This window comes from Taurulus bubalis, assembly GCF_910589615.1.
Source record: "Taurulus bubalis genome assembly, chromosome: 2".
Taxonomy (NCBI): domain Eukaryota; kingdom Metazoa; phylum Chordata; class Actinopteri; order Perciformes; family Cottidae; genus Taurulus; species Taurulus bubalis.
The window spans coordinates 4,043,993-4,059,689 of record NC_136590.1 but is presented as its reverse complement, the minus strand read 5'-3'; the positions used below and the strand labels follow the sequence as shown (position 1 = coordinate 4,059,689).

The window sequence follows — 15,697 nt, the reverse complement described above, 5'->3', positions numbered from 1 at the left end:
AGCAGCAGTTTCATTCAGAAACGGGGAGACGGCGGTGGTGACGGGTAAGTAATGTTATGTAATGCAGTAATGTTTTGTTTTTCATTTTTATATCAAGCCCTTATTGTAATTGAAATTAGAGAAGAATATGTATTTATTATTAGAGTATTTATAATTCATCCAGTTAAAATTCGAAAACTGATAATACATATTGTTGAGATATTATTTAATTATTAGATTTGACAGTCAGTTGTTGTCTTCATACAGATGTTGAAAGAACTGCTAGGCTACTTCAATACATATGGGACTAAATCATAGCGCAAGTTAAACATTATTGTGACCTTTGCATGAGGACATTTTCTCTAACTGGACCTTGTTCATTAGACCCCTGGTCTAGATTTAAACACAGAGTCCATCTTCGGACAGGACATCAAAACCCAAATGATTTAGCATTTATAATATAATGATATGCACTTATATCATAAAATAAGATAAAAGTCCCAACAACTAACGAGGATCAGAATTGGCTTTCCTCCAGAATCTCCTCCATGGTCTCCCCTTGTGTCATCTCCCCATCACTACTGGACAGGTGCTTCCTGTTGAGAAAGTCAAGCCCTGTTGTGTCACAGCTCTTCAAACCCTGACTTTTACCCTCTCCTAGTCCAAGTCCTGCAGCTACTTCATGTACAGCCACCTGAAGCAGGTGTGGATGTGTTGTGGAGGTACCGCCCTCGTCAAAGGAGTCACTCTGCCGAGAGCACTGTGGACGGCGCCCTTGAATGCACTTCCCCAGGTACTTGAGGGGTACGCTCCGAAAACAGCTCCTGACCTGGAAGTGTTTGGTAAACAGGAAAAGTTGCCAGCGCTTCTTTAGTTCAGCTTGGACCTAAAATCCCGTACAAAGAAAATTGTCACCAGTTATATGACCACATGTTTAAAGGAAGTGTATAACATATAGGATGATTTATTGGCAGAAACAGAAAATAATATTAAATTAAAGCTGCTCGCAGCTGTGAGCGGGCCATCGCTTCACGCACATCGAGGGTACGGTGCTGGACACCGGTTGACGCAACCTGGAACTTGCTTGACCGCCAGACAGTACACGGGTTAGACGATATTTCATATGTGGAGTAGCGCCGTCATGTCATTTAGCAGGGGCTTCAACCTTTAATGTTTTGAGTGTATCTCTGACTACTATTTGCAGATGTTTTGATGACGAACTGCTCCTAGGGCATTTATTAGATCCACTTCAAATGTGATCAGTACAAGTTAAAGACCTTTGTGATTAAAAGTTATCAAAAGCTTGAGGTTTCATGGAACATCGTGGCGGTTATTACATATATTACATATTATTTTATTACTATTATAGTAATAATATATTATTACATATTACTTGATCATACAGCAAGCTGTTGTAACTCAATTCTACTTTGTCAAAACTGTCCCAAAGTTAACATGCTTTATGAGAGTCATGGCTTGAAGACTTCTGCATGTCAATGTTAATCATAGCGCCACCTACTAAAAAACCACGGCAATTTGGCCTAGAAATAAATAAAAAAGGAACAGAGAAATCACACAAAACTCAAAATGGCTGACTTCTGGTACGGCATAGAGCATGGTCCCAATAAAGTTATTTGTAAGTTGACATGTGTTACATACGCCTACCAAATTTTGTTTGACACTGTGAGGGCTGCTTTGTTAAATTTTGTTGAATTTTCCCCTGAGAAGTTATTGGTCCTTTTTCGTGAACACAATTATATATAGACAAGCTTTTGATATATTTTGAAGACATTGAACCAATAATGATACAGAGAAGATTTTTGTAAGAATCGTGACCAGGAGAAGTGGCAAGAATGTGTTTTTCACAAAATTCAAAATGGTGGAAAATCTAAGTAGGCGCAGCTTAATGCCATAATGCACTTTTTTGTAGAGCAAACCTACCCAGACATGTGTGTCACATTTTAGGTCAATGGTCATAGTGGCTTTCACATGTGTTACATATGCCTACCAAGTGTCATACATGTAAGTCAACCGTAGCGCTGTGGCTGCTTAAATTAATATTTGTAGGGGGCGCTATCGAACCAAATTGCCATTTTGAAGCATTACAATCATTTCAGGTAACTACATCTTTGCCTTCAAATGTGTGTGTCAAGTTTAGTTGTGTTTCGAGCATGTTTAGTCCCTCAAAAGAACCTTCGTTGACCATGAGGCCACGGCAACAAAACATCAAACGCTTTGGGGGCTGGCATCATGAAAGTCTTACATTTGTGTGGAAATAATTTGATGTTGATCTGATTGACCTACTAAGAGAAACAAGCCAAAGTATAGAACATTTTAATTCCTGTTACCATTAGGTGGCGCTATGACTTGATTAAAAAGTAAACTGCACATGTCTTCAGGCCTGGGCTGCAGTCGAATAGTCCTTTTTGGTTAGGAACCTTCCTAACTGAGTGAAAGGACCCGGAAGTACCTAAGTGGCCGCCATGATAAGTACCGGTCGAATTATCTAAACGCAAAGGAAAGGAGCTTCATGCTTCCTAAGGGGCCGATCACACCAGACGCGACTTTTAAAAGTGCATCTGCTTCAATAATGCCTTGGCAAAAACGCGCCGGGCAAAACAGCCCGGTGCGCCTGTGGAGCGGGCCTGCATGCGCAACCGGGCGATACTCAGTGACATTGATGAGCTGTGCGACTCCATGCCTTGCGCTTTAAACTTGAGAATATTTTAACTTTTATGCGCTAGGGATATGAGACATTGTTAGTGTGAGAACGTATTTAATTCAGCATGTTTAAAACTGAAGAGGCAGTTTAGTAGTTTTGTACTCTGTGAAAAATCCCTTGGTTTCACTTTCATATTCCTTCTTTCATTTCTATTCCAACCTTGTTAATAAAGTAATACTTTGAACCGGCTTGTTTAAATCGTCTGTATGACGCAACACTGTAAGAACACACGGACGAAGTATTTAGTCCGAGATGGACTACAACATTGTAGTTTCACCTCTGCAGACCGACGTCACTAACATCCGCCTGCCGTCGCGTCATATCTAATTAGTTAGTGAAAGTGGAGTGGATTCGGTTGTCTTTTCCTAACTCCTCAAGAATTCTCCTTCCCATCTTTCCTTGACCCAGTGATGTTTTTAAGGGGGGTAAGGAAAAGTGCTTAGGGTTAGACCAGGGGTCAGCAACCTGTCCTATCCAAAGAGCCATTTTGCCCTTTTTTCCACCCAAAAAATGTCTGGAGCCGCAAAAGCTATTTGATATCACAGCTTATAAAGTTTTATATATAGTCATATTAATTATATTTACAAAAACTATAGTTTGTTGTATTTGTTACATTATAGAACAAGAAAAAAGACAATTTTTGACATTGTATTGCTATTTTACCTGTTTATAACTATCAAACTCTTATGAAGAGGAGAACAAAAAATAGTCATGTGTCTACATTAAGGTAAAATAAGATGACTACTTTGCAGACTTTAACTCCCATCAATATTTGTAGCTGAAGTGGGAGTGTTCGTCCTTGAACCACAAGGTAGTTCGATCCCCACGTGAGGTTTATATTTTAAAACACATATCTTTTGCTACATTAACACTGAGCGTCCTCACTCCGCCACACTCCCGAGAACGGATCCGTCTTTACTGACGCCTCAGTGTCTCATGAGCTGCCACAGAACCAGCAGCAGTACTGGAGTTTGGAGACTTGATCCACTTCCTGAAAGTATATTTACTTTGCTCAGTTTGCTGCAGCAGTTGAGGAATCACTCTTCTTCCCTCTTCTGCAGCTTGATAATTTTCAGCAGATGCTGTGTGTTTGTTCTGGAAGAGTCTTTCAACATTACATGTTGTTTGATCGTTTCTCGCCACATATCAAGCAGGCAGGTCAGACAGCAGTGAAAGCAAATGAATATGTCCACGCAGAATTAAACTCTACTTTTCTCCGTGACTTTTTAAAATTATTTTGTATCAGCTGATAGTTTAGCGAGGGCGCAGCTCTGGGAATCACGAGTAGCCACCTGCAGGGAAAGAGGCTTGATGGCGACGTTACAGGATGTGACGCACATTTTAGCAAAACAAATATTTAAAAGAAAAATGTTATTTTCAGTGACCCAATTTCACCTCAAACTCAAAGATAGGAGGAATTCCCTTTGAAAGATTTCCCACTTGGCAAAAAAAAATGTTTTAAAGCCGCAAGGAGCGGCAACAGAGGTGCGAAAGAGCCGGAGCCCCGACCCCTGGGTTAGATGTTAGGAGGTAATTGTTTGGCTATTCGACTGCAGCCCTGGAGTCTCATCAAACATGTGAAATTTGGAAAGGATCTGATCATGTGGAGTCGAGTTACATCGGTTTATTTTTAAGGATCAAACTTCACATATGCTCTGACTCGCCACCGTTCAAACGAAACCTTACAATCTTCACAGTGATGCATTATCAATGTCTTAAGTCTATTCCGACAAATTTTCTGAATATCTGAATAATCTGTGACGAGCACTGTATACAAGTAGAAAACATGTAACTTCCAGTTGCCACTAGGTGGCGCTATGACTAGGATTCAAAATTATCACATGGATCTCTTCAGGGTCAGGAGGTCATGACATATGAAAAATATGGAGCAGATTACATAATGTACGACCGAGTTAAAACAACTTCTAATTTCATGGAAAATTGTGTTTCTTTGCTGCTGCTCTGCGCTCACAGAGTTCGATATTTTTTTTAAATCTTTTCCCTGCAAAGGTCTCATCATATTGCCATAATTTTTTTTTTGTGTGTGTGTGTTAACTGTCCCTTTAGTATAGATAATATACTATAAACACCTTCAAATTCTCAATCCAACAAATGATGACAACACCAAAAATGACTGAACTGAGCTTTCAATTCATACGTTTCAAGAACATCTATGAAACATTACAGTACATGCGGAAGAAATGTACCTCTCCATTAGCAAAACAGTACAGCACAGCAACCAATAATCCCTAAAAAAGGATACAAATTATAGTTAATTTGGATTTAGAACAAAAGTAACTTCCTAAACATGTAACAAGTGGTAACACTTTTAAAGACAAGTGTTACCTGAAACGAGCTGAGAGTGAGGTTGATAAAGTTCCTGGCGTAGCGACTGCTGCCCTCCACACATTCATCTATCAGCACAGTGAAGACCACTTCGTGGATTCCCAGCAGAGGAATCAGTACCAATGTTGCTCTTGCTAAACTGAAGGACATTAAAAAAAATACAGCTGTGAATAAATATAGACTCTTAAGACAGGTAGAAAGTTTGTAAAATATATAGTTGCACATAATTCAAAGGACAAAATGGAGAGCAAAGGAACAATATATTATTCACAAGTTTTCTTTCCATGGTGACATTTATGGGCTATACCTGTTGAGCCATTTTGTTGGCATTTTAATTTGTGCTGTACATGGGAGTGATTGGCATTTACATGTTTGACCAGAAACCTAATGCACTGTTTATATATAATAATTGGCACTCAAGGTCAAAAGTATTTCCTGACATTTGGATTTGGAAGCAGTTAGTTAGACAGGGACAAATACCTGTATCTGTAGTCTGTAAATGTCCCCTGATCTGCTTTCAGCTTGGACAGCAGCAGCATAAGAATCTTGATGAATATGAAGAAAATGACCTGCAACACACACATGTTGAAGGAAATGCATTATAGCCGGCACCAATAAAACAAAACTTACAGGAGCAAGATGATGGTTCTGTAACTAACGTGAACATTAGGTTAAATAGTTATTTAACTAGATTTCTCAGAAAGGCTTTCAAGGATTAGTTCTTGAAATCACTTACAAGCACTGATATAGTAATTGGGCCCCTTATCATCCACCAGAACCATCTGTTCACTATTGACCAGCATCTTAGAAATAAAAGGATTAAAAAAAGAAAAAAACAATGGGAAACATTTGAATGAATTTTGTTAATTTGTTTGATGTGAAGTATGTAATAAAACACTTACTCTGTGTTTTCATATAAAATCTTGACCACTGTCCATGGTGTTACAAACAAAATAGGTGTCCCTGAAAAGGAACAAAAGCATAAGATGCTCACATGTTTAATACACTCACACACACTTTGGTACCAGATGCGTCTGCATGTGACCCACCAGGCCACATGCAACTCCAATTTAATCTTCTCCATTATTCGAGGGTCACAGTATAAATGCAAATGTAGGACCTTCACCAAGAAGACTGCTTGGTGTCCCGTGTAAAACCAAATCAACATTGATTCATTTAGTTCTGTAAAAAAACACAACTTTATTCAACAAACGTATTTATTTTAACCCACTGTATCCCAGTGGGTTATTCTCCGCCTAACAGTACTTTTGTTCTCTAAACCTACCCAAATAGTTTGTGCTTAAATAAACCTAAAAATTAGTAAGTAAACCTATATTTTAAGTTTATTGTAATGAATGGAAACTGTAGGTTTTCTGTGAACAAAAACATTATTTTGAAAAGAAATTATGTAACAAGCAGAAAATGACACACCGTCCCGACACATCCAAAACCGACGGCATAATGGTTTGAAAGGTAAGGGCCACTGACCAAGCAGCGGTGGAGTCAAATTGTGTTAAGTTACCCCATCCTAGCAGCATGTATTTCTTCAGGAGATGTCTCTTGGTCAGCACAGCTGTGAAGAGCAGTGTGTGGAGGAACATGGCCTCCACCAAGAGCCAGAAGTAGTTACAGGCCACAAAGTATTCCATACACACTTTGGAAAATTTACACATCAACGCTATCTGTTGAGGAATATTGTAAGTTAGTTGTGCAAATAGTATAGCTGATTCAAACTTGGAGATTGGTTACAGCTAAAACAGAATCGTGTCTGCTAATATGTGAATAAAAAGCAGTATTTTTTTTATACCGCAGAGATTGAGTAAGAGTTCCATCCTGGATCGTCCTTTGGTAGCTTGGAATACATGATGTATAATACGATTTCCTTGGAGATCACAGCCATGGCTCTCAGGATGAATGACACAAACAGATTCATGTGGATGTAGTTCCTGGTACAGTGGAGCTTCCTTGTAAGCAAAAAGAGGAGTAGTATGAGAAAGTGATAATCCATACTTTCTGTGCAACTGTAAAAACATTACTATATATATATTTCATGACATAAGAGGGAATGAAAGGATCAATGTACATGAACAACATGGACCAGCAAACATTTCCTCTTTTTTATCATTTAATTTATAGGCATTTATCATCCTCGTCTTGTATATCTATTTATTTTATTTATAAATACATCACTATTGTGCTATTACTTTTACTCTGTGGAGAATGTGATCACTATGAAGCAATGTTCTTAAAGTGGTTGCCTGTATTTTTGTTCTCATTCAAATCAAACTGTGGTAAAAATAACCAGTTTTTAACTATCATAAACATTTGTTTTCAAAACCTTTAGTGGAGGAAACAAAAGGAAAGACTATTCCCACAGTTTGACCCATGTACTTGCCACCTTGAGCCACCAAAAAAACATTATTTATAATTTTATTAGTTATAAAAAAATATTAATAAATTATCCAAATTGTCAATATTTGTGTTTTTGAGCTATGGAATGTACCCAGTAATATTAGTAAAATAGGATATCTGTGCAAAATATATGCTTTTCCTGCTCGTCCTCTCTGCTCTGAGCTGAGAAAAGGACCCCAAAAAGGACTTGGGCCAGGCTCCAGGTGCGCTTTCACAGTTAGTCTCTCGTTCTCATCTCGCAGGTTCTCGTCGCTTGTGTTCTCGTCTGCCCATCTCTCTCAGCGCCATTTTAACGTCATGACAATCCAAGAGCGCTAGGAAGACTCAAACCGAACTAGATCAAATCTGTCCTCCAAGACTTGGACTGCATGCTGCTGTCGGTTATAAGGGATTACATTCTGGAGTAAGTAAAGAACGCTGATTTTATCACCAAGTGGACTAGACAAGTCGACGGATATTTCCACCCACTTCCAGCTGATGCTCATGCTAAGCTACATCGGCGCTAACGGTACATCACTATCCAGAACGCGACCGCGGACACCATTGCTCCAGCGCTTATGATGGGCTGCTGTAAAGAGGGGAGCCACAGTGCAAGTTTATTCCTGGCATTGCCCTCCGGAACTAAGCAGCGGCGACAGGGAGGCAGAGGCCAGGGCTGACGTTAGCTAGCACTGCTACACAAAGAGAAAATGGTTGTTTAGTTACAGACGGAGCAAGATCATGCCAAATGAGGACATGCTATTCAACCAGCTGCAGAAGAGGAATCAACATTTTAAGCCCAGCATGGACCTATATAGGTCCTTTTTTTTAAAATTTTAATTAAACTGTGTAAAACATTACAATAATCATGAACAAATATATTGATGCTACACATCAAATTAAACAAGAGAACCTGGGCTACAATAATTAGCCAGCCATTTCAACACAACTCAAACACCAACTAAAATAATTATTAAAATAAAATAGTTATAATTTTGTCACGAGTCAGCCCACTCTGCATGTTTCCAGAACTAGCAGCCCGTAGCTTGGTGCTATCAGAAAAAGACAAATAGCAAAAAGCAAGACAATTCCACACAGATTCCAAATCCCTCTGCTGCAAAGCATCACCGAGATACGAACCAAAGAACACAGCAACATAAATCGCTGAGTCAGCACATTTTTAAACTTTTTTTTGTTTTGTTGAAAAAATGCATTTCCCCCAGAAAATCCACACTGATACAAGTTTATTTAACACCATAAGTCATATGAAAGTGAAATATAAGGTTTGCTACATGAAAAAATTCAAATGTCACAGATGCGCGAAAATATGCGCAAATGTGCCGAAATGCAAATTTTGGAAACCGCGCCTGAATTCTCTCTGTACTTTACCCAATCTGACTTTGTTCTGCTTCACTTTTTCAAGTGAAAACAGTGCAGAGAGACTGTTCACATATTGTATTATATTATATTTTTATGATTTGGGAGAGTTTCAGGGCTTGAAGCATCATTTCAAGGAGATAATCATCCTGAAAGTGCTTTTTTCTATAGGCGGACCTGGAACTTCTATTTGTTCTGTGTTTCAATCTTTATTTACTCTTAGCCAGCAACATATATACTAATATTTACACATCTGTCCAAAAGCTCACAATGGTTGCCTTTATTATAACACCAAAATTATTCAAATAGCCCTTGTGGTTGCAGAGATACACCCTTTTTAGTTTGGGTATGCTATTTCGAGCTAAATCCTAAAAAATGCCTTGGGGCTTAACGGGGCTTAAAAGGTTAACCTTTTTAACGTTCTGTCTTCCCGCGGGCGTCCTTTACTGTATATTCTATTGTACACTGTGCCTCTATTTATAGTTCGGTACGAGTTCGGCACGATTGCCACATGTTTCTGGAAACCTACGATTCTTGTGATTCCAGATATGCAATCCGTTACAAGATCAGACCACCACAGCAGCTACAAACAACCCTTTTGTCAAACAAACAAACAAACGATAGCAAAAGCCAGGCAACTCACCCCTGACGCCTCATATTGATCCATACATCCATAACATTCCAACAGCAACAGTGTTGTTACGTCGTAAAGGTCCAATAAAAAAAAACATATGATTACACCCATAAATATCCACAAACTGGCGTTGCATCATTTCATATCAGCTGGAAGATATGAAAGAATATCTTTTTGTTTTTAGAAGAAAAGCAGGTTTGCATGAAAGCACAGACGAAAACTCAAAATGATCGCCGAAATCCAACCATTCTAATGAAACGTCACTTGAACCAATAGGAGCTTCATGTCCTGACTGACAGGCTACATTTCCCAACCAGAAGCTACGTCGAAGAACAGGCTCAGTCTCAAAATGGAAAAACGCCTAGACATTTCATTAGAAAAACATGTGTAAAATATTCATTTTCTGATATTGTTATCTGCTTTTTACTTAGACTAGATAAGGCTTCAGGCTATTGTCCCATTGTGTTTTCCAGTTTATAAGTCATCTACAGGCGTCTATTTGCAAAGAAGTGTCCAGGCGGAAATAAAAACTGTATACTTTAGTGTGTTCAAACTTATATAACTCATTGCACTTAAAGTGATTCTGACTATTGAGGGAAAAAAGCTTCAGATGGTTTCCTTTCAAAAGAGACCAAGACCATCCATTTACTCCAAATAGTTCAAGTACAGCTTGCAATTTACTTTGGGTATACCTGGATAGGCTCTTTTCGTAAAATTTTACAGAAACGCTAAGAGGGACTTGTCCAGAGGTTCACAGACAGCATTTAAAAAAGCAGGTAAATAGCTATATTGTAACGGACTGAGTGACATGTAATGTTAACCTGTTATGTTGGTTATTGTAATTACTGGGTTCAGGAGGTCAGTGAATGTCTCATAAACTGTGTAGTTTGTAACTTGCCAGTCATCGTAGCTACCCTACGATGGGAAGATATTTCTTGGAGGGAGTGATAAGTTGCTCACGTCCAACAGTCTGTAAAAGCCTACATGGGCCTAGTCATCAAAGTGAATGAATATGATAGAAAACATCACAATGATATTTGTTTAAATATTTTAAAAGGAAAAAGATCAGATTTCTATAAAAATGCAGGTAGTTAATAACATGCTTATTCAGTTGTCCACCAAGTCAATTTCTAGAAGAGGCCTAGTTGTTTTTGAAGATGGCAAGTTGGCAACTATTCAATAACATAGTCGACTGCTTTCTGAAAAGGGACGGACAAGCTGGTAACTGACCGTGTGATATATTTTGATGATGTAGTTATAATTTCCCATCATCTAAAGTTATTTGTAAGATTTTACATGCATTGTGTTTTTGAAATACTTGACTTGGACATAAGCATGAGTTCAATCAGAATCACTTTCATCAAAATAGCTTTATTGCAAATGTAAGTTGATTTATCTTTTACAGTTGATTTATCTTTTACAGTGATACCATCCTGATGCAAGCCAAGGAGCGATTCTCCTTCACAGAGACTGTCAGTCTTCTCAGGATCCTCATCACCACATCCATGACAACAGCTGAATCCAAGAGGTGTTTCTGTACTTTGAAGAGGATCAAGACCTTCCTGAGAAACACCATGACACAGGATCGCCTTAATGCTCTGGCTATGCTCTCCATGGAGAAGAAACTTGTCAGGGACATGCCTGACTTCAATAAGAAGGTCATTGAGAGGTTTGCCCCTCAAAAGGACAGAAGAGCAAAATTCATTTACATCTGTCTCAAAAAAACATGCAGGTTTCCTCACCACACTGATTAGGTGTTTCCCCAACAAACAAGGTTCATAGGGCCATATTGTACATTTCTGATTATATTATATGGTATTTATTTATTATACTGAATATTATTATATGATATATATATATATATATATATATATATATATATATATATATATATATATATATGTGTATATATATATATATATATATATATATATATATATATATTAATATACTGAATACTGAATTGTATGAATAATATGTCCTTATTATGTCAGTGTTGGAATAAATGTTAAATATTTAACTGCAAAGTAGTAATGTGTTTTTTACACCTTTGTTGCATTGAATCATACTAGTATGTTTGCTGGAATTGATTGGCTGGCCCCACCGAAAAAAAAATCCACCAGCCGCCACTGCTGGTGACCGTCATAATTGCAATATAATGCAGCTGTGGACTTGGTTGGTGTGTTTGGATTGGTGGTTTGAACCGCAAGTCAAACTTCCCATTCATAGCGCTTCTGCCCCTGTCAACCCCATCAGAGGTAGTTGTGGCTTAGAGATAGAGTGGCTTATCTTCTAATTAGAAGATTGGCGTTTTAATCCCTGGCTTCTCTGGTCCGCATGTCGAACTGTCCTTGGCCAAGATACTGAATCCCAATTTTGCTTCTACGTCTGACTTTGCCATCGTGTGTGAGTGTGGGTAATGTGAATTAGTTTAGATCCTGATGGCCAGGTGGCATATTGGATCAGTCCATTTACCATTAAACGGTATATTTGCTGCCATGTCAGAAATTGTCACGACCATTTTCTCAGATCTTAGTATTTACTTTGGTGAGTAATGCTATCCTAACTGAGAAAAAGGTAAACCCTCTGCCACTGACCTCAACATGCCCATCAGAAGAGTAGCAATAAAGAGAGATGACAAGGACAGGGAATAGCCAATGACAGAGAGGAGCCGGAGGGCTGTCTGGCGAAGCATTTCATCCTCCTGTACACACACACACACGGAAAGTAATAAGTAACTAATAAAGAAATACATTTTCAGCCCCAAAACGTAGGGGAAACATAGGCCATGCATTGTACAATATCCTCCTCACCTTGTCTTTAAAATAATGGTCCTCCTTACATTCTGAGTCATCCCTCCAGGTCTCCGAGGAATTCTCCCTCTGTCGCCATCTCCCATTTACTAAGCATTCTCGGTGCGCCCTCCTGGAGCCGTCTGTAGGTAATTGAAGGACACATAGATATGCATGGTTACTGAGTGAGATTTTTTTCTTCTTGTTTTTGTATTTACATTATTATACAGCTAAATCCTGAATTGAATAGGTAGTGTCACTTCTCATACATGATTATTACAACTTCATTGTGGTGTTAAATCTTTTTGGAAGGCTGCACTGACCATTGAGAAAGCTATTTGAAATGTCTGCTGAACTGAGCTAAATGCTAATATCATTATGTCAATATCCTGTCATATGCATTGCATGTTGCTGTTATGTTATATATATATATATATATATATATATATATATATATATATATATATATATATATATTCTGTACACATGACATCTATTGCAATTTTCTTGAAAATTCCATGGAAATCCATCCAATTGTTGCTGAGATGTGGACCAAAGCATTCAAACACCAAAGCTTCAGCTTTAGCTGTTTTATTTGTCACTTCATACATGAGTTGTTTTTTAAGTGAAGTAGTAAAACATTGTCCTCACTGATCCATGGTAAGTAAGAAGGACAGGGGACAGATACATTCCCAGGAGATGAATGGGGCCAACACAGAAACGTGTCAAACGTTCCTTTACAGTAGATTCCTGTAAAACAAGAATAAATTAGTTTTTACAAAGGTAATACGAGTCAAGATAATTAACATTAGAACACTTGACAGGAGGCTCACCAGTTTCTGGGAGTGCCCTTGTCGCCAAAGTTCGGTTGCATTCCTCCCAGTATTCAGTCCGTTTAGTTATTAGACTTTCAAGCACTGAGCCTGTTACCTGCGTTAGGATTTACAAAGTGAGAAACTATTATGTTAATAATCTGACCCGTAACATTTAAGAGAATGCTGGAATTATAGTGTACATATAATATTAACATTGAAGTTACTTTAAGTTAATATACATTACATTTCCCATTCCCTCTCAAAGATGAATAGCGCATTAAAATATTATAGCTACATTATATTATTTTATTTCTTATTTTAGCTGTGATTTGGTCACCATCAACTGCACTAGTTAGACGCTAACTTGATCTGCTATTTGGTGCTGAGCAGGTATAGAGGTATATAGTTTTTACTAAAAAAACAATGTCTGCTGTGGCTGGAAATCAAATTGATGAGTGGCTTAAAAAGCTCAGCAGAGCTAAATGATAATAGTGTGCTGTTAAGGCAGGGGTGGGCAAACTACGGCCCGCCGAATATTAGTACAACATTGTTAAAATTATAGTAAAGACCGCATTCATTTAGCCTTTTTCATGCAATACCTGCCGTTTCAGTTGATCCCCAAATACGAACACTAATAGCCCTTATTAAAAGTAAATTACGTTTTTAAAGTTGTAAAATGAACTAACAGCTGAATCCAGAGCTATTTCCTCAGCATAATGAACGCGCATCAGACCCACGAGACTGTGCCGCCCTGGGTGCTCACACAAACCCGATGTGACACGTCACAAGGCTTTTGCATTTTGCATCATCCACCACCTGTGCCACAGCTGAAGGAGAAGGCTTCAATTCGCTTGGGTTCGTCTTGTCAACTCTTAACAGAGCGGTACCACCAATGAAGGAAAGACAAGAGCTGCTTCAAATCCAGCCTCAGACTCTCAGCCTACTGCTGTATTATAATGTTACAGATGAAAGTGAATTTACACAAAACTTTAGTGCTCTGTGATACAATGGTCATATTTGTTGTGTTGTGTTTTGCCAGTTTCAGGCAATGATTTCAGAAGTAGATACTGTCAACAATACATATGAGCAATGGGACCTCCTGTAGCCCAAACTCCATATGAGAAAAGAAAAATGTAAGATACATTTTTGTATTCCTACACATTCATCTGACATCAGGGTCTTTGCTGTGTTTCATTAGAAATATGATGTCATATTGCCTCGATAAATTTAAATGGAGAATTATTTTGTGAAGCCAAGTTCTGTTGAAAAAATATTAAATACAAATTACATGATTTACTGCAAAGACCAACTCTAAATAAGACTTGAATGCAAATTAATTTAAATGTCTAATTTGTGTGTGTGCATGCATGAGTATGTTAAGCATAACATTTACCTGAAGGTTGAAGACAAGAAAGAAGAATAAGAGCAGGAATGTCTGTCCTGCTGTGGTCTGGGTCCTCTTGTGCCAGGTTGGCAGCAGGGTTGGCATGTTGCTGTGTGTTTACATTGATAGCGGCAGGTTTCTGGGTTCTCAGCTGCTTCGCTACCTCATGCCTCAACCCTGCACACATCCAAAGCCTCTAAATCCTTGTTTTATCTTGCAGTCCTCTTAGCTTTCCTTGCCTCACCACACCTGGTAGCTTGGGAATATTGATAATTTGTTGGAGAAATTTTGAGAATGGTTTGCAAAAACCTACATTTTTCGTCTCCAGTTTGTAATAGTTGTTGTTTTCCGCACAATTTCTCTAAAATTCCTTCAGCTCCTTAAAATCTTCATTTGGTAGGTTATCTTAGCTGAAGAAGTCCTCGGCTGCAGTTCCAGTCCTCCTGTCCATGAAGAACTCTCAGGCGTTGAAGGAGGTGGATCTGTATGTACTCTCTATAGACACAGCGCATCTGAGAGCGTCTGGGGATCCTCACTAAGTGATGGCCTGTCCCGCCCCATCCTCCCTCAACCAATCAAGTTAAGGTCTAGAGAAAACCAGCCGCGTAACTGGCCTAACTTTGTTGTCTGAAAAAAGTGATCACACAGAAGCAAATGGGCAGTTTGGCATGGTCCAATTTACCGACGATAAGTATGAGCACATACACACACTTAAATACAAGCATACAGTACACACACCAGCAAATACCTCTTGTACTGTAGACACAGCCGCTGACCCCTCCCTTCTGTTTATCTCAGTAACTGAGCATCACCCAGCATTTCTGACACTAATGGGGAGCTAGTGTAAACTATCAGCACTGAAGCATAACACAGGAAAGCAAATGAGAGCACAGAGCCAAAGCTGCACAAGGCTTGTGCACTGCATGACGCCTGTCTCACTACATTTTTCTTGCAAAACTATCTCATTTAAAAGTTTGTTTGTAAAGAATGGAAGTGTGGGAATAATAACAGCAACATTAGTTAATTGTTTAATTTATTCACTTTTAAAGCAATATTTTTTTTATAATTACCTTTCCAGCAAACAGTTGCCTATTTACACAAACACCCACATCAAATGTTTTCCAATATTCAATCTTGTCTTTTTATCTTTTCTTTTTTGTTGTTGCATAAAACTGCTTTGATTATACGATTATGCCTGCTGGAAAACTACTAGCAGGAACTTCAAAACTATGACATAAAAGAGCTTAAAGATGTAAA

General features: G+C 38.5%; 1 protein-coding gene across 1 annotated transcript; it reads right to left on the bottom strand.

Annotated features, from left to right (window-relative positions):
• Positions 1–496: 496 nt before the first annotated feature.
• On the bottom strand, positions 497–14,545 carry glp2r (glucagon-like peptide 2 receptor; the record flags this gene model as incomplete). Its single annotated transcript, XM_079238100.1, has 13 exons — positions 497–865; positions 4,909–4,950; positions 5,048–5,186; positions 5,528–5,616; positions 5,784–5,850; positions 5,950–6,010; positions 6,570–6,729; positions 6,855–7,007; positions 12,043–12,153; positions 12,263–12,384; positions 12,893–12,991; positions 13,075–13,171; positions 14,450–14,545. 13 exons carry the CDS (start codon positions 14,543–14,545, stop codon positions 497–499), a joined length of 1,605 nt encoding a protein of 534 aa, XP_079094226.1.
• Positions 14,546–15,697: the final 1,152 nt, after the last annotated feature.